General features: G+C 31.7%; 1 protein-coding gene across 4 annotated transcripts in view; it reads left to right on the forward strand.

The window, feature by feature from the left end:
- LOC143244961 (vesicle-associated membrane protein 4-like) overlaps positions 1–18,805 on the forward strand; it is a 35,988-nt gene extending 17,183 nt beyond the window's left edge. For 3 of the 4 annotated variants that reach the window (XM_076490570.1, XM_076490572.1, XM_076490573.1), the window contains exons 7-8: positions 12,077–12,128; positions 12,375–18,805. In XM_076490570.1, the coding sequence (XP_076346685.1) occupies positions 12,077–12,128; positions 12,375–12,400 (78 nt within the window). In that variant the 3' untranslated portion in view covers positions 12,401–18,805. Of the gene's footprint in view, positions 1–2,900; positions 5,326–12,076; positions 12,129–12,374 lie in introns of those variants that run through there. The other variant, XM_076490574.1, reaches the window with a different exon arrangement.
- The last annotated feature ends 1,644 nt before the right edge of the window (positions 18,806–20,449 follow it).

A 20,449-nucleotide genomic window follows, 5' to 3' on the forward strand; every position in this document is an offset into this window, starting at 1 on the left:
TGGAAGGGCAATATTTGAACTGTCAAATTGATACTTTCTCAGAAACTGTCCTTCAGTTGAGTGTTGACAAATTTTGGGTTCAGCTGTCTACAGTTAAGGATGGAAATGGCAACCAGAAGTATGAGATTCCATGTAGGGTTATGCTTGGAATTCTTACAATCTTCCATTCTAATGCTGACAGTAAAAGGATATTTAGTTTAGCGACTAAAAACAAAAGCAAGTTCAGACCAAACTTGAGCACCTCAGTTTTGAGCAGTATTATAACACACAAGATGTGTATGCAGACAATGTTGTTATAACTCCCAACCATCCAGAGACATTCTCATGAAAGCAAAGGCTGCAACACCTGCAAAACTATTACAATAAGTGTCATAAACATATCAACTCCTCCTCACACAAAGGCTTTTTCTGCTTACTGTTTGTGCATGTTCAATGTTGTTTTACTAGTATGTTTGTTACTCTAAACTAAATAAGACATAATTTCAAAATAATTTTTTTAAATTTATTTATTAAATACACAAAACACAGTCATGAATGAGCAACCTATAGCAGTAATAAATAATAATAGTTACAATAATATAATAATAAACAGCCTAGAGACATCGGTCAGGCCTAGTAGCTACAAATGATAAAGGGCTCTGTCTACATCATTACGCTCAGCTATTTGAAATAGTTGGCATCTCTGCTACAGTGTAATTTTGTTCATTTTAGTTTATAATTAACTTTTCAGTGTAACGTCTTATTGGTAGCTTATAACATTGTGTGTTAATACTAGTCTTATTCATAACAATGTGTTAATTATGTTAGGCCTTTAATCTTGTAGCCTCTCAAACTCTTGATAATATATAAAAATGAATTTGTATACACATGTTCATGTGATACAGAAGCTTGTATGAAGTTTAAGTGATGATCACTAACGTGTTTTATTTTCTTCATGTGATTATAAAATGGGTTTGGGGAGTGAATTCCATATATGGGCTGTTGTGCATTTGGGAGTGTTTTGTAATGGGTAAGACTATTTTATGTTTGCAACCAATGAAAGTTGCCTATTATGAAATAAGAATGTTAGCTACACTCTGGACCACTACCAAAGAGATTTAATTAATCTATTTTATTCAAATTTCAAAAAAGTATACATACTGTTATAAGAACTTAATAAATAATTAAAAGTTATTATAAATTAATTGTAGTGAAAATTGAGTAGATATAAATTAACAGTTTCGATCTGTTTTAACATTTTGTTTGGTCCATGGTACAGGTTGGTTACAGCTGGATAATTAATGGTATTTGTTAACCGATTAATTGAAAGTCTCGTTAATAAAATAAAATAAAAATAATTTGATTAATCAGTTAGTACATGCCACCTCCATCCCCTGCACAAGTAGGCTAGCAAAGAGAAAAAATAAAGTGGGTTTGTGCCAGCTTCATTAGTGACTGCACTATTCTAACATGATATTAATCTTATTGTTGTTAACCTTATGTTTCTTGTTCAGGTAATTTTCAAATTATTCGTAATTTGAAACCATAGACCCCTTTGGGGGGGTGGTGTATTTTTTGTGTAAAAGAATATTTCACATAATTTTTTTTTTAAGGTAATCTGAACATTTACTATTTGGCAAATGAATTGCTAATGTTCACCAAATGCTGCTACATATGGTTATTATATTTTGTTCCAAATATATGGTAGGTTACCATGGAATTTGTGTGAGTCAAATAAATTGATAAATGAATAATTAAAACACGTTTTATTGGCATTGATAAGGGTAATAATGTTTCACAAATACAATCAAAATAATAAAGTAACCAGTTGCCAATATATTTATGTATGTTACTTGAATAGAATAAACATGAAAATAACATTCAATAAAGTTTGAGTCATCAGAATATTTTGCAGTTGCCTGCCATTCTCACTAAACAGTAAAAGTAATTAAACTCACCTGATTTGATGACTGTTTCCTTTTTTTTGGTGAACATAACAAAATGACAAAAAAAATGTATAAACATTGTAACTCAATAAAGTTGTTGCATATCTATTTAAAATTTTATTTTAGACAAAGATCCAATAATCAAAAATATATATTTAATTAAGCTGTAAGCAATTTCCAGTTATATGATTTCAGTGTTTCTTATATATTATTTATTTATATCCTTGTACCTACAGCACTGTGTAAAAAATGTTAGGACAAGAGAATATTTTGTCTCTCCTTCCATATCATTTTTTAACTTTATTTTAATACTTTTGCACAGTACTGGAAGTAAACTATTTGTACCTGAAGATGACAAAACCTTCTCCAAATATTTTGTTGTAAGTTAAATTTATCACTACAGAATATAAATTTCAACACTATGGTAATTCTTCACTAATCCTTGTAGACAAATGAATAAGACAATGTGAGAATACTTATCATTCTTTAGTATTCCCTTATACTTGTACCCAGGGCATGTCATAAGGATTCTGCTTGAATGGACATACTGATTAAACTTGTGGTCTGAAATAACTGTCATAGTACCCCATGCATTTTCTTGACTATACAAAGAAGCTAGCAAGGAACTAGCATATGGTACTGGTATATACTGTAAGAAATCAATTTAATAGCACTCCACAAATAAACCTTGATAAAAACAATGTTTAACACAATATATATTAAGTTTTGTTTTCATGACACAGCCCGTAAAGCATTGTCAGTATTGTCAATAGAACAGAGAGTTCTAATGAAATCTTTACGTGATGCTGGTTGGATGGACTCTTGACAAATTTCTGCAGACTTGATGTGCTCCCCAAACACTGTCAAGTACACCCTAGATCATGAGACAAAGACAGATAAATTTGAAAATAGGAAAGGAAGAGGCAGAACACCTAAACTCAATGATACTGATGTTAAATATCTTTGTTTATGCAGTCTTTGGGATGGAAGGAAAACTGCCACTGATCTGAAGCACAAGAAAAACAACTGTATACCAAATGACAGATAAGTGAAGAAGACTCAACAAGAATGGAATATTTGGTCATGTAGCATTTAAAAACATTTACTTCGATCTCCAGATACTGTGAAGAGACTGAAATTTACCAGAAAGGACAAAAACTGGACTATTGATGATTGGAAAAGGGTGTCTTGGATGTATGAGTCTGAGTTTGAAATATTTAGTTCAAAGCATAGGTTGTATGTCCAGCAGAAGAAAGATACTTACCTCGATGAATAGCACCTACTATGAATCACTGGGAAGACAGTGTGATGGTTTGAGGGTCATAGGAGGTATTTGTAAAATAAATGGAATAATGGACCAGTGCAAGTATTAAAGATACTGATCTGTCATGGTATACACAGTGGTTTACGTGTTATTGGCAAAAGATTCAACAGTAAAGATGGTAATGATCCTAAACATTCATACAACCTATGCAGAAATTAGTTAGCTGAGAAAGAAGCTACTAGAATCATTCAAATGATGCAGTGTAACCTTCACAGATCTCCAATTTCAACCCACTTGAGCAGATCTGGAATTTGATAGATCAGAAACTTGACAAATCAGAAGTTACTTCTAAAGAACTTTATGGGAATGTATTAGAGACATTTGGAGTAAAATCCCAAAGGACACTGATTAAATATGTGGCAACAATGCCTGAAAGACTGTCTGCAGTTATTAATAAAAGCAAAAGAGGGACTCAAAATATTAACTGTTTACTGAACTCAAGGACTTTTGCTGAGTTTCTATAGTACTAAATATGAAGATTAATAAAATTTTAATATTTTACATGTGATTTATATTCCATTGTTCTTTGAAAGTAGCCTGAAATATCATTTTTAACTTTGTCTTAATACTTTTGCACAGTACTGGAAGTAAACTATTTGTACCTGAAGATGACAAAACTTTCTCCAAATATTTTGTAGTGAGTTAAACTTGTAACAGTTTTCTTTGTTACCCATTCAATCCTTCTCTAAATTATGTAAGCTTACCTTGTATTAAGTTATGTGATTTAAACAAATTTAGATTTTTATTAACAGCTGTTAAAAACCTTATTTCATTAGTAAATGATCAAACCACTTGATGAAACAATTATGTTTTTTTTGTTTTTTTTTTATAAGGGCTGTACAGAAGCTAAGGGAAATGTTTCAAAAATAAGAAAAAGATAGTATATGTTATCAAGTGATAAGTTTTAGCAAATTAAAAGTTGCTTTGGGATGGGCAAAAAATGGTAATGTCAATCATAAATATTTAGCATCAATATATAAACTTTAAAATGAATGTTAAAATTTTTGATCAAATGGATTTGAATGTGATGAGCAAGAGTAAACCTTGACTTTAGAGTTCAGGCAAAATAATTTACAGTTGTTACTTTTTAATCCCCAATGTTTTTTGAGAAAGTGTATCATACACCACAAAAACTGCTTTGTTTAACATTTAGAAGCAGTAAAAGATGTTTTCATGTCTCAAGTTACCTGTTGCAGTAATACTGTCTGCACTTTCAGAACAGTTCAAACAATCCAGTATTATTCTAGAATTGTAAGCATATTTATGGCAGTGTTGAGGGCTTCAGTGTTATAATCTGTCATTACATGGTTTTTCAAACACTTTGTAACCACCAGAGAGAAATTAATTATTATAACACAATTTATTTATTAAGGCAAACATATACTTAGCTAAAGTAAACAAACCTAATATCATTGGATATTCTTTGGTTTATTTTGTGAAATGAAACTTGTTTTTTTTAATAACTTTTGTCTTCCAAAATTTGAAAACCACTAGGAAGTGAATATAAATACAACAGTCTATTCAAATAATATTGTATTGTTATGTTAACAATTAACAAGAATGTTTAACGTCTTCACACTAGCTGTAGTAATATTGCTTTTTTATAAAATGAAAGTATTTATATAATTAATATTTTAAAGGTTCAGTATGTAACACTGTAACCAAATGTTTAGTATTTTCTATATAAATGAACTGACGACTACTACATTAATATAGTACTGTACTTTGAATTAATCTGTGTTGATCATATATTCCTAACATAACTTCAATAAGCTAAACAGGATAAAATAATATATTCTGTAAATGATTAACCCAACCAGGTGATAATCCAGTAATATCAAAGTTTGTATCTTTATTTCTAGTGATGTGATTGATGTGGAAATAAAAACAGTTAAAAGCAAAACATACCATTTGCATTTTTGTCTTTTCTTAGGCATCGACAACACAAAACATTTTTCTCACAAGAATTATATCTTCTAAGAAAAATAAATTCTGCAACAATTCTATGTTATAAAGTTGCAACTGTCTTAAAAATTACTTACTCTATAAATGAATACTCACCACCTTCCACTGAATAGTTTATTTTCTTGAGTTTCTCCAATCTGCTAAAGAGAATCAAGTCACCAGCCTCTTTCCATCACCTTTTATGGAAGCACTTTGTCATTCCTCTTTCCATCACCTTTTCATGTCATTCCCACTTTTTTGGGAGCTTTAAGGGCTTTTCATTTCTGTACATTGACTGTTTCATCTCCTTTACCATTTCTCTTTTAATTTAATTCCTCAGTTGTTGAGAACTTTTGTAAAGAGGTACCTCACTTTCTCAAGTTCATCTCTCTTCCTACAGGACCCTTGTTTTGCCCTTTTTCTTCATTCAGAAGTTTTTTTTTTTGGGGATACCTGGTTCACAGAATGAAGTTGACTATCTTCGATTTTCCCTTACTTCCATAGGTTTCTGTTTGAACTAACCTCACCCTTTCACTTCTGTCCCTCATACTATCTCTTCTTTTGTTCCCTGTTCTCTTCTTGTATCCCAACCTTCCATCTCTTTTCATCAATGTCTTACTTGCCAATCTAATCATTAGTCAGTTTAGAATCTGTGAAAGCTTGTCTATCTCAGTTTGCAAATGTATGAATGCATTTCTCTGTTGGCAGATACAGATGGTTACTCAAGTTTTTCCCATGGCCTTGTTTTATGTTTTTTCCCCAACCTGTTGCCTTTCAACATCCATTCAATCCAACATACTTTCAACATTTGGGGCTTAGTATGGCCTGCTGATTAAAGCACTTAACTTGCAACATTATGGCCCTAGGTTTGAATCCCAACACTGAACATTTTCATGTTTTCACCCATGGGAGTGTTATAATATTGCTCTCAATCCAGTTCATTGGTAAAAAAGTAACCCAAGAATTGGCTTTGGGTGATTTTAACTAACTTCCTTCTCTCTACTCTAACACTGTGAAATTATGGATGGTTTGCACAAATAGCCTTCATATAGCTTAATGAAAAATTCAAAATAAACAAACAATGAACATCTGAAAGGGGAAGTTTCAGATTGTTGAAGAAACAGGTCAGTGATGAAGTTAGAAAACTCCCTCTGTGTTATTACTCCCACCTCTTTTGTTCTCTGCCAAGAAAACAGGAAGTGACATCCACTTATCAACCTTTCCTATATCAATAGTTTCTTGGTCATCCTACAATATCAGATGAAGAATTTTTTCTTTCACATTTAGTCTTTCCAGTCTGGTCTGTGAATGATCAAAATACGTGTTGAATATCTTAATACACATTTCAATTACCCTGTTCTCATGATGTTTTCACCAATTCATCCATGGGTACTGCATTTTCCAATTCCATGCCTTTCTCTTTGGAATAGCTTCTTACTGACCAGTCCAACATTACTTTCCCTTATTTTATCTTCTCTCAACCAAGCCCCCTACATTTCCCTGATGTTCCAACTTTTTGGTCTAACTAGACACGTTTTTCCCAATATCCCTTTCTTCTACATCAGATATGTATACTCCTTTTGATCTGAACAGACTCCTATATCCTGAGGCCTGGCATGGCCAAGCGCGTAAGGCGTGCGACTCGTAATCCAAGGAAAATGGCCTGGCATGGCCAAGAGCGTAAGGCGTGGGACTCGTAATCTGAGGGTCGCTGGTTCAGCCAGCGTCGCACTAAACATGCTTGCCCTCCCAGCCGTGGGGGCGTATAATGTGACGGTCAATCCCACTATTCGTTGGTAAAAGAGTAGCCCAAGAGTTGGTGGTGGGTGGTGATGACTAGCTGCCTTCCCTCTAGTCTTACACTGCAAAATTAGGGACGGCTAGCACAGATAGCCCTCGAGTAGCTTTGTGCGATATTCCAAAAACAAACAAACCTATATCCTGTATGTGCCATTTGTTATCTATCTGTACTTTCTCCTTTTGAGGTTCCTCTCATCATTGTTTCATTTCTTTGGGCCCCTCCTGTACCAAAGCTCTCTCTTGCTGCCCTTACCAGATGGATCTGCCAACTCATTTATCTTATTCATTCCTCTTTGGGAATTAATGCTTGTAAGTACTTTTATGTCTCCTCTAACCAAACTTAACACCTTACACTTTCTCTTGCAACCCATTTTCAATGTCTTTTAAAGGAGATTTTCCATGATGACATATGGCCTACCACATACACCTACATCAGTCACTATCTCAATCATCTGGTTGTCTCATCTTCAATGGGATTTAGACTTCTGCTCACAACTATCCTTCAGTCCAGTTTTTGACTTTAAAGAAGTGAGTGTATTTATATTTTTCTTACCCACAACTAACTTACTGTAGGATTCCACAAAGTTGTTAGTGTTGCCTCACAGGGTATAATTACTCAACATTTACATCAGGCCAGGATAATGGAAAGTGCTCGTACCATCTGCCCTGGTCCTGCATGTGTACACTGTGAGATGAAGTGTTCTGCAAGACTACTTGAGGTCTTTTTATGGTATTTCACTATATATCTGTTACATTTCATGTCCAATTCAGACTACCCATTTCATGGAAAGATCCATCACCAGAGCTGTATATCTTCTCACTTTCCTGATCATTAATTTCACTGATCCAGAAAATGGACTGAAGGACCAATCTGATCCTGCTCACATTCTCTTAGTGCTTCCCTGACATGTACATTCTCCACATTCCCTCATTGAGTATGGTGGACCCTTGCCACTTACCAGTTCCTAGCTGCTTAAGTGGTAGACCATGGGGACTTTTCACTAACTGCACCCTAACCACTGAAGCTAGAACTAGAGTTCTCTTTGTGATGAGAAGTCAAGCTGGGGTGATACCTGGAGTAAAGTTGAGGTTACCACACATGTATAACTATGATACACCACAATCTTTGAGTGGATTGCTGCTCCACATCACTATATTGATCCTTTATATATTACTTTACATAACGTTTCTCCTGCAGCTGAAATCTGTTTAAAAAAGTGTAGCTGGTGTCTGGCCCATATGTCTGAAAGTTGAGTGGGGATATATTTAATATGGTCCCCTCCTCCCACAGTTAGCATGAGACTCATGGAGAATGATAGCAGAGTTGAGGTGACCACACCATATATTAGGTCATCCCTAAGTAATGTTTGATTTTTGGTTCAGAAAAACAGAAAGGATTTCAAATGGTTTTAATGTTATTTAATTAATAATGTATGTTCCATTATTACTAATTTCTTCCTGCCAATGATTCACAAGCTTCTGTATGCCACTTCTATAAAATTCTTGGGATTTGGAGAAAACAAATCTAGAGAGGGTAGTTTTGATATCTTCATGTGTTCCAAGCTCTTTTCCTTAAAGGTAGTTCTGCAAACTACAGAATAAATGATAATCAGAAGGGATAAGGTCTGGCGAATAAGGAGGATGTGGAAGTTTTTGGAGTCTAGCTCTTCAATCTTTGCAGATGTGATCCTTGCTGCATGGAACTGTGCATTATCCTGGTGCAACACAACACCTTTACAATTGATCAAAGCAGGCTTTTCTTTCAGTGCAACATTCAAGTGCTCTAACTGTTAACAGTAGAAGTCTGATGTAATTGTTACATTGAGTGGCAGCAACTCAGAGCAGATCACACCAACAATGTCCCATCAAATGCTTAACAAGACTTTCCTAAGGTGGAGGTCCATTTTGAGCTGTGCTTTAGCCAGTTTACTTGCACAGAGTCACTGTCTGTTGCACCTAACATTTTTTGGACAGGTTAGTGGCATTTACAAGAGTGCAGAGAAGTGCAAATGTTCACTCTTGCTCTAAGATTAGGTTCTGTCAAATGATGGGGGACCAATTTTCCAAGTTTTGACATCTTTCCAAGCTGTTGCAGATGCTGGTGAACTGTTGAATGGGTTGAATTAAGCTTCTGTGCCAGTTCTTCAACTGTTACAGCACAATCTTTATCAAGTGCAGTCAGCAGCAAGTCATTATTAAACTCAACAGGATGACCAGAATTTGGCACATCACTTAAGCTGTAGTCACCTGATCTGAACTTGTGAAAGCACCTTTGACATTTTCTTTCACTGAGAGACACCACAACATAAACACCTTGAATGTTTCATGCAGTTTTGGTGCACTATTGTCTTTTCTAAACTCATAAAGCATTGTATGCCCAATGTGCTCCTCAGACACATCCATCTTCATTAGGGTTTATTTGATTAATGATCTGAAAAAGTGGAGTTGGGTTAGTTTATTTTATTTATCTGAACATTTGTATACACATCCTACTACATATTTTAGTCATTAAAGCTTTTGACAAAGACAGAAATGATGATGCACTTTCTGTACTACATTTACGACATTACTTATGGGATGACCTGATATATCAGTGATGTTTCACTCGTATACCCTTCTCTCATAGCTGTTTTTGGCCTGTCAGTTCTGATAGGAGAGAAAGTGAGTGCATAAGGAACAATCTAAACAAAATATACCTCACTACACATTGGATGTCTGACAGCTTTTGTGCAAATACTTGGACAGTCATGTACTTGTTCTGCCCATCTTTGTGATGTATCTCTGATCTTCTTAAAGAAAGGCAGAGGGTATACCTGGGATGACACAATGTGCAGTGTCCTAACAGGTGAGGTCATATAGAACCCATGTTGTTGGGCATCATACCTCATAGGTATCCTTCAGATACTTTCTGAAGGGAACTCGTATAAGTAATTTTTGCACCAATCCCTTCACCAACACAGTGTAGGATTCTAGCTTTTCTGTGTATGGAAGCAACTGTTTGTTTTGGAAGTTAACATTTTCCTCACCTGAAAATGTATTTCCAATAGATACCTTCACACACATTTCCACCCATCCTTCCCATTTTTCTACTGCACATTTCTTTATTGCCTTATCAAAGAATGGGGATTTACAAAGGCACTTGTAGAGTGCATTGGTTATGGATAAGTGTTTCATTTCTATTGGAGAAAAATTCTGCTGCATGATTATGTCATCATGCAGTGATGCAAATTATCTTTGTGGCTTGCAAGTCTCTTTGGCAGATCATGTGAACTGAACAGGAAAATAAATATTTCCATGTGAAAAGGTGAGTATCTATCATAAATACATTTTCAGGGAAGGAAATTGTTAAATTTGATGAAAACAAATCTCAAAACAATTAATTTTAGTTTGATGATAATTTTTCATGACCATCCATTTTAATCATAAGTTCAATAAATAAATTATTGGAATAATCAATAACTGTTCATCAGAAACATTAATTTCAATTGGGTGATTTTGTGGCATTAATTAATTATCGTTTTCAGTATCTGAAATACTAGTCTGTTAATTGTTACTCATGGGTAATTGAATAAATAATTCAGCTCTAATGTTACTGTTTAAACTTTCTTTATCACTGTGTCATAATTTTTTACATGACTCTTGATATTTAATATATTTAGGAGTCAACTTTATTTTATTGAAATTGATAAACTGTTAATAAATGACACGATTATATATATATATATATATACCCACACACACACACACGTGTGTACATTAATTATTTGCTTAACCCATTTACAGCAGCTGGGATATATATTTCCCAGTGCACTGAGAAATGTATGTTCCAGCTGCAATGTCAACTTTATTATATTGAAATTGACAAACTGTTAATAAATGACAAAATTATATATATATATATACTCACACACGTGTGTACATTAATTATTTGCTTAACCCATTCACAGCAGCTGGGATATATATTTCCCAGTGCACTGAGAAATGTATGTTTCAGCTGCAATGAAAAGGTTAATCAAAAGGGGATTAGATCATTTTTCCAGTCACTTGAAATTCTGTTGTTAAGTGAAGTAAAAAAAATGCACCAGTTTGTATTCTTTGACAGATTGTTTAGGCAGAGTGTTCACGATCCATTTTTTATTTTCAGAACCTAAAACGTTTGAAACGTTGTCCTTAAAGTTTGGTTTAAAAAACAAATTATTTCATGTGATGATGATGCTTACTAACATCATGTCTTGTTTAGCCTAACAGCAGAAAAATTACCAGAAGAAAAAGAATGTCTTGCAAGTTTGTGTGCATTTGTTTTTCAATTACTACAAACCAGTGTAGTAAGAGGTGACATTATGTGTATCCAAAATGCACAGTGAACAAGACTTCTATTTGATATTGTTATTCACATTTTCTTTGTTTTTCAAAATTTTATTCTCAGATGTTACAATAACATATTGTTATTTATAGTTTAGCAGCAGTAACTGGAAAATAACTTTCAATCACAACAATTACTTAATAATACTATAGTGTTTTTGCTGTTTTAAGTCTTTTTTCCCCATAATATTTAATCTTGCATTTTAAGGCTCACTTTCTTTTCAATTTAATGTACTCATTAATCATCCTGTGAGAACAATTATGTTTAGTATTGAGAAAGACAGACATGTATGTCATAGAATGATTTATTTATTAATCTGTTTGTCTTGCTACCACTCTGAGCTGAAGGCTTTTATACATATGGCTACATATGTATTTATACAACATAAATGGAATTTTATAAAATTTAGATTATATAAACTTTAAACAAATACTTATCTAACTTCCATTGTAAGTACATGAAAATTAGGTGATTTAGTTTAGTTTGAACATTTCTATAGTTCTTTTCATTAATTATTCCGAGAAAAGTGTTTTGTACATTACTTTAGTAAGGACAAGCTTAAACTTGTTCCATGAATAGTATTTATTTTTATACAGTTGTATGAAAAATATTTATTTTTATTTTGTTAGTATAAACTGTCCATTACTGTTGTATCTTAGTAATTATACATTTAAGTTAAAATGGTTTATATTGTAAAATTGTTTATTGCTGTTGTTACAGATGAAAATCTTGCTGGCAGTGGTTATAATAGTCATTCTTCTGATTATATTTGGTAAGATTTTATATTTGTTGTTTGTTTAAAAGTTTCTTTTTGTTTTTTCTTTTGTAGAAACTTTTCTGTTTCAATTTTAAGTAGTTTGTATTTTCAGTGTCTCTCTATTTACAGTTTCAATTCAATTGTTTCATGTTTTATAATTGTAGTTTTCTGTATTTTGTATTATATTTGAAATTTATTTTTTCTTTTCAGTACCAGATTTTTGTTGGTATAATTAATTTCAAATTTGTCTTTCTTTAACAGTTCCAATAATTGTAAAAAACACTTGAAACCTACAACTTTGGAACTGCAACAGATTTTCAGGAAATAGCAGCAGAGGTGGTGCAGATTTTCAAGTTTTTAACTTATCAAGCAAGATGAATCTTTGAACACATCACAGTCAATGTATGTTTTGTTAGCCAGTACCAAATATTATTGAAATCACATTCTCTGTAGTGAATGTAAATTCCAAAGTACATAGTGTGAGAGCACATTGTTAAAGGGAGGCTTGTTCTGCTACTGTTGCAGTGTGTATGTTCTTAAAAATAACATATTGTTAATGTCAAAATATTTTAATAATAATCTGTAGAAGAGTTGGTTTTATTCAGGTCTACCCAAGAGCCAAAATTAAAGACTTTTCATTAACGCAGACTTTCGATTTATCTGTTTTTGAGTAGTTTGTACACCAATGAGGAATTGACAGGACACAGCTGTATAATTGGCTTTTAGCCTGTACAAAATTAGTTAAAGTAATACAAAATCCCTTTTTCTATTACTGTTATATTATTGGTTATAATCATTCATTTATTAAGTTAAATGTTATTAAGTCCTAGAAATTCCAACTTTTTTTCTCATAGTCTAAAAGCCCAAAACTCCAAATTTGGATAAAATCCTGTAAGAACATTTATTAAAGGCTATTTTTTCTACACATTGCTGTGATGCACCTGTAATTTAAGTAACATAAGAAAACTAAAATGAGCAACTTTGCAAACTCTTAATCTCACTAGTGTTTTGTTGTTTTTGCAGTGTAATAAACTCCAAGAAAAGTTATTTTTAATACAAATTTGAAAGTTTATTGTTCATTAAAGCTCTGGCATTAAAATTTACAGGTTATTTTCTATCAGTCTGTAAATATCACATTTCTTTTTTTACAGACTAACAGTGGTTTTTAAATTCTTTATTATTTAAATTAATACATACAGTATAAGGATGTATGTATTTCAAATGGTTATATAATATGCTTTGTTGTTTGTATAAATATTGATATGTTTTCTAATGGTTTAGAATAGTTGAAAAGTGTTCTTATATTTATTAGAATAGAAACTATTAAAAATAAATAGACAAAGGTCTATTACCCAAATAAGTAATTCACAAAAAAATTTGATGTTTTTTAAATTTCAGCTAACACAATATTTGAACAATTTCATAATCCAGTTTTGTTTTTTTTAATAATTGCATTATTGTAATTAAAAAATAATTACAAGACATTGCATACCCATTTCTCTCACAGAGTTTGAATATTACTATCTTGATTTTAATAGCTCAAACATATCAAAAGGTATGGCTTATTATTTAATTTTCTGATTTATATTTAACTTTTAAAGCTGAAATATGTGTTCACATGAGATGACAAAAAACATACCAATACCCAGTTATGAACTAAAGCATCTGTCATTAGGGTAACTTAGTAATAGTGTGTTTTATCCAACAAGACTGTATATCCAGGTATGTGGCTGAGTTAGCTTGAAACTGTCATTATGGTCATATGAAAACATAGAATAGATAAAGCCAATAAGAAATATTTTTATTTATGCTTGTACTGCAGAAAGATGAAGAAAGCCCATGTGCCAGGTAAACATAGAAAGTTAAGTAACCTAAGATATATTTTTGACTAGGGAGGAGTGTGAAGGTACATCTAAGCAAAAAGTAACCCAAACTTCATAGTGTTTATTGATTTGACCTATCTGATCGTTCTTAAATTTGCTTGACCAAGGGTAATATTTAAGTAGTCTCATTTTTCATCTTTGTGAAATTTTCTGTAATATTAATACTTGATCTTATTAATAGAAACATGGGAATGAATGCATATATCTATACAAGTCAATTATTCTGACAAGTACACTCCTTAAATACATGCACATTAAAAACCCATAACCTTGCTTTATAAACCACTATGTGATTGTGTTTTTATAACTGTCCCAGTCAGGAACATTGTTTGTTGAACTGTTATGTATTGGAAAATTTTAAAGCATTATTTATTTATGTATCATAAGTTCATTCTCTGTGTATTTATATAACTTGAATTGTGGCAGCTATAAATTTGACTATCTTTTTGAATGACAAATATGGAAGGAAAAATGAAGGTATTTCTTATTGTGTTAATTTCTCATGTATTTGTTAATCGTTATTCATTTGTTGGAAGTTATGCACAAAATTTTGTTTAAAATCATAATTTTAATTTTCAGATAACTTGTTAACTGAGTTCTCTAAGTCAAAATTTTAAAATGATAAGTGGTATGTTTACTTTGGATAATTGTAGATGGTAGTTATTTTGATTTTAACCACTGAACTTGGCCTCAGCCATACCCAAACTGCTTGTATTTTATTTGGGTTTGGAATTATTTTCATATGGAAGTACCAGTAACAAATGTTTTACTTGCCATCCATTTCTATAATGATTCAAACTTTCTGATATATTTTGCTCAAAGTTCTGTTGTTTTTAGGCTAGTCTATTACTTTTCACTGGAATTTCTACATGTGGCAATCTTACAGTGATGAACAAGGTGTCTAATAGCTCAACCCCTTCTAGTTTCTGTTTGCTTTTAATTTATTCAGGAGATTTCCTTTTTGAGGTTCTCATGGATTTGCCGAGTACAAAATTTTGAATTTTTGATTCACAACATTATTGAGAAATTTTTCCACATTTTGTATTGGTATTTCCACTTGTTTTGTTTTTTTTGGGGGTGGGGCTTCTGTTGCACCCTACATTATTTTTCTTTCACCAAAAATTTAATGATGATCATGTTGACTGCATTTGAAACAAGTTAAATAACTTTTACACTTTCAAGTAATGTTTAGGGTTAAAATAATTTTTTGCAATTCTTGCAACATATATTGACTAATTTCTCATTGTATGCTCCATTTTGTTTTTCATGAAAATACTGCAAAACAAGCAGTGAACTTTTATCAAAATGTTGAAAAAATCATGTTAAGGTAGAGTGAAAAACAATTCTCTGTGCTAGCAGATAGACACCATCAAACTGTCTTTGCATAGTTGAAAGATTTTAAAAAATTCCTACTTTTAAAGCTGGGTGTTAAAAGTATATCTACGTGGATAGGGTAAAGACTAGTGGTTAAGATCTTACAATGAAATTATGTGCTTATGTGGATTAAAGCACAAGTAAAAGAAAACAGTATTATATTAATATTATGGTAATTAATAATTACTTTTATTTCAAAAATATGTTACTTGAAGATCAAGATTTTTGATATTTTAAATATATTGGGAAAACTGCTGAGTTAAATTTTTTATCACGATGGTGTGAGAACTTGTAGAAATTATGAAATGATGGTCAAGTAGTGTTGTACTGAAGCTTCAGAAAAGTTTGTGTGTGCATTTTGTTCTTCGAATCAAACCTTTTTTTTTCATTTTATATCTGGAAAAAAAGACAAAAGAAACATTTCTTTTACTTCTAGTTTACCTTTTGAAATTACAGAATACATACATAAAAATCTGTTTCATTTCCATGTATCTTTTTAAATACAGATATGCTTGATTAAGAAAAACAAATTTTGCTATTTCGTTTTCTGTATAAAGATGTGTGTGTTTTTTAAACTGTTTCTCTTTTTTTTTTCTTACCTCACTCATGTTTATTTTGTTTACCTTTCATTTTGAGGTCCACATATGCCATTAAGTAAAGTCCCCTTTAATACCTATTAATTTTGAATCTTAAAGTGTAGTAAAACATATTTGGTTGAATCAGTAATATAATCTAACATACATTTCTGGCTCATAATGTTAATTGTAGGTATTGTAAGTTATGTTGTGGTTCATAGAAGTCATGCATCTGAATGTGTTATTTTTTTTAAATCTTTACATATATAAATAAGATTTTCTGTGTATGAATAGTTGGAAATTTTCACTGAAGCCTGCATAGTTCAGCTTTAAAGGCCTTGTGATCTATCTGTTCTCTCCTCTCTTAGATATTTATATCAATTCTTCTTGCTTTAACTGTAAGAGAAGTGTATATGCTTGTAAAAGCTATAATATTTGTTACTTAATCATGTTATGTTGAGAAAACTGAAACACTAGGACTTTTATAGACATGCTAATAACATAATCTTGAAAGTAAATAGAAAGTATTAAAATCAAACACTCATTTATTAAACATCTTACAAAACTACAGATTTTGATTACTTCATGTGTAACTGGGTATTTGTTCAGTAATGAAAATTTTTCAGTGTTAGTGAAGCAATGAAAATGTCTAGAAAACTTCAGTGATCAAAGCACTTTTTTTAATAAAATGCTTTTGAGTTTTCATGCATGATATAGTAGTTATCATTTAGTGTTGTTTTGTGTTCTTTGAAATTGTCCTAACTATGAAATAAGTGATTTATATTACCATGATCATGATGTAAAATTAATAACATTATTTCATCATGACTTGACAGAGAGTTCTTTGTTACAGTTATGATCTTCATGACAAGAGGTGGATATTTATGATTCTAGAGCAATTTAGTGCTGAACATTTCACTACTGGCCAGCTTCCTACTGGTCTTTTCACTTCCAGGATAAAAGTTCTAGTTAATGACTCATTAAGCTAGACAACTGTTCAAGACTACAAGCTTATGACCCAACAAACAAACTCAGCTTCCTCTGTGAAATTGCTCACAATCTGAATCATTTCTAGAAAGCTCAGATCTTTCATTATTGTAAATAAAATGTTTTACAGCATAATTTTTTTTTTATTTTGAAGGAGTGTTTCTCTAATAAACTAATATTTTACTGACTGGAGTATTAGTTTAAGAAACTAATACTAATGAAATGTTTTTATTTTATGGTCTTAGATAAGATATTTAAGGGAGATTGACATTGACAAAATTACCAGGTAGCAAAATGTCCAGTAGTGAATTGTCCAGCCACCAATATATATTTTTCATTGCTGAAACCAGTTTATTAAACAAAAGAAAGCTAATACATTAAGAATATTGATTGAGTCAAAAGAACACAGCAGTTACACTAGTGCAACTTTAAAAAATGGTGTCTTTATAACCAAAATCAAATCTCTGAGAACAATATGGGTTCATATTGCATTGAAAAAAACAAACCAGAAATAAGCTTTAATAAATATAACCTGCTGATCAAAAATGTAATAACAAATCCTCAAAAACTTTGCATTTTACTCTAATTTGTCATCTGTCAAAGTGTTTCGTTTTAATTCTTGAAGTATTTTTTTCACCATTTTAATTCCATTGTACAAGGTGCAAGGCATGAAATAGTAAGAAAAATAATTTGTCATTTTCCTATTTCAAGCAGTATATTCTATCATGTTGTTGACAGTGCTAAAAACACATTCTCTTGCTCTCTCTCATTTTTAGTATGTGTCATTTTCTTATTACAGGTGGTACTAATGCTTTGTCACTCACATGCATATGAGTCTTACCCTCCAAGTTAAATCCATAGTTGTTGGCTTTATTTCCTCCAAGCAGATTATTGCATATGTTACATGATAAACTTGTAACTGGAGCTTGTTTCTTTTGCTTATTTTTTCTTGCTTTTTTTTTCATCTTTTACAATGTGATGTTTCAACAGTCAAACATACATGACTATTTCTAAGTAAAGACAGAATTTTTTTCTCATTGTGAGGACTTAAAGGTTTTGTTAGACAACATTAGTTCTAAATATTCCTTTTTTTGTTGATTCACAAAGAAACTTTAGGTTATTTTCTTTTACATTGTTTCATTCAGTTTGTAAGAGTTCATATCAAACAGGAGATAAGTCTGAGTTTCACTTATCAGAATTTTCCTGCATGTAGGTCAGTTTATAATGTGTAAAGAAGATTTTCCAAACATAATCTCAATACCAAAATAGTTTTCCCTATACTACTATTCTTTTAAAACCCAAATGATATATTACTTTTTAATCTCTATTCCTGATTAATGCATCATATAACAGGGTCTAAAGATTACATGAATTTGCTAACAACAGACAGTGCTACACTGATTTTAGGTTTTACAAAATTTAGACCAAAGTAGTAACCTCATCGTAAAGTGCTATACAACTAGCATAGTTTTACTTTATTGTCAATAAATTAAACAATTAATTAACATTTTCTAGTCAGTATAAAATTGTTTATTGACATAAGATGCTTAATACAAGGTCAATGATGTTTATCCTTTCTTTTGGATTATCACATCAAGGTAATTTTTAAGTTTCTAATAAAGAATTGAAGTGATGATACTTTTACGGTTTGATAATACAGAATACTTGTCAATTGAAACTGTTTAGCCTGTGATGATTTGTTTTACTTAATATGAAAATTGTTTATATGTACCTTAAGAACTGATATTTTAGTCATAGTGATATTTTAAATTGATATCTGGTAAGAAATGTCACTTGCTGAATTGTCAGTGCCTTTTCTCTGTACATAAATTAATCATTGTAACATTATTGTCAAGTAAAATTTTGTTCTGGAGGGTAGCTGGTGTGTTGAAACCTATTGGTCAGTATATACATCTTGACATAGGTAATAAAAATTTTATACTGACTTAAAGAATAAAATCATTCTTGGATAGTTTTTAAAAGAATTGCTTTCCTGAAATCATTCAAGGATATGCAAACAGGATAAAGTTAGAATGATCTTCAAAAGTCACAGTGCAGTACAGCTACAGTTAGTATAGACCAACCCCTCTAAAGATCTAATTGAGAAAAAAAATGTATCATTTACAATATTTTGTGTTAATATGGGCTCAAATATATTGGAATAACAAAATAGCCAATAAAAGTCAAATTCAAGAGTACATTAAACATTCAAAACACTATGTAACCAACTTAGATACAGTACAGTAACTTTTCATCTTGGAGAAAAATGTTATGAAATAACACTTAACAGAATGGAAATAAACCACTTACAACAAAAATAATAGAAATTTCATTTTGATTCCTGGTTAGTTAGTGGTAAATTTACAGACTTACAGCACAACAATCTGGGGTCCTGTGTTTTTCATAGTAGACAAAGTGCAGATAGCCCTTTATGTTGCCTTGTACTAAATAAAACAACAATGGCCTGTGGTTGGGGCATTCATTTTTCAATTTGTGGGTCTTGGATTCAAGCCCTAGACCCAAACATGCTCTATTTTTCAGTCTTATCCATTAGTTGGCCAGTAGCAAGTTTCAGACTTGTAGTGATAAGATCTGGGATTTTATTTCCCACAATCTAGCTTTACTTTTAAAAAACAAAAAAACTTTCAACCTAAGGCAATTTTATAAACTGATTATTAGTTCTACTATTGATTAGAGTATCCCAAAAACTTGCTGTGAATGGTGTTTACTAGATGAAAGGCAGATAGTAAACACCATCCACAGCAAATTTTTGGGATACTCTAATCAATAGTGAAACTAATAATCAGTTTATAAACTAGGGATGGAGAGCGCTCATTTATTTTTGTGAGAAATTTAACAAATAAAGCCTTTAACAACCCACTGATCGACAACACATTTGAACAATTTAGCATAGAAGCCAAACCTGCATATACCTCTTAAACATCCAAACTGATGAATAATCCCCAAAAGGCTAGAGTCAAATGGATATGTGGTTGCCTTTTCAATGAGGTAACCCATAGTTGAGTTCTGATTTGTATCACCATATTCAGTTCTTACCACTTCATATGTAGTAGTAATGCTAATAATGAGAAGTAGGCAATCATATAGATTATAAACCATAATTACAATTTACATGTGATTGCCACAACCTCACCATAAGTATTTAGATATGTCATTAGAAATTGTACTTTAAACCATGTTGCTTCTGATCAGTTGTGACTAATGAGATCATACGTGGAAGAGGAAATAATCTTTCTACAATAACAAGGGTTAGAAACTTAAGACTCACACATAGCCTGGAATGTCCTGTTAAACATTTGCAAGAGACAATGTCCCTAGTTAATACAGAAGGAATTAGAAATATCTGGGGATGTGCATATACTAGAGATTACTATGTGGCTGTTTTGCATCATAGCCAAGAATCTAGCTCAAAGACCAGTTAAGTAAGAATTGTTGCATATTATAATTTATTTCAGACAAGTCTCTGATTTATTATATTACATATGTTGCATATTAC

Source organism: Tachypleus tridentatus, chromosome 2 (genome assembly GCF_004210375.1).
Source record: "Tachypleus tridentatus isolate NWPU-2018 chromosome 2, ASM421037v1, whole genome shotgun sequence".
Classification (NCBI taxonomy): domain Eukaryota; kingdom Metazoa; phylum Arthropoda; class Merostomata; order Xiphosura; family Limulidae; genus Tachypleus; species Tachypleus tridentatus.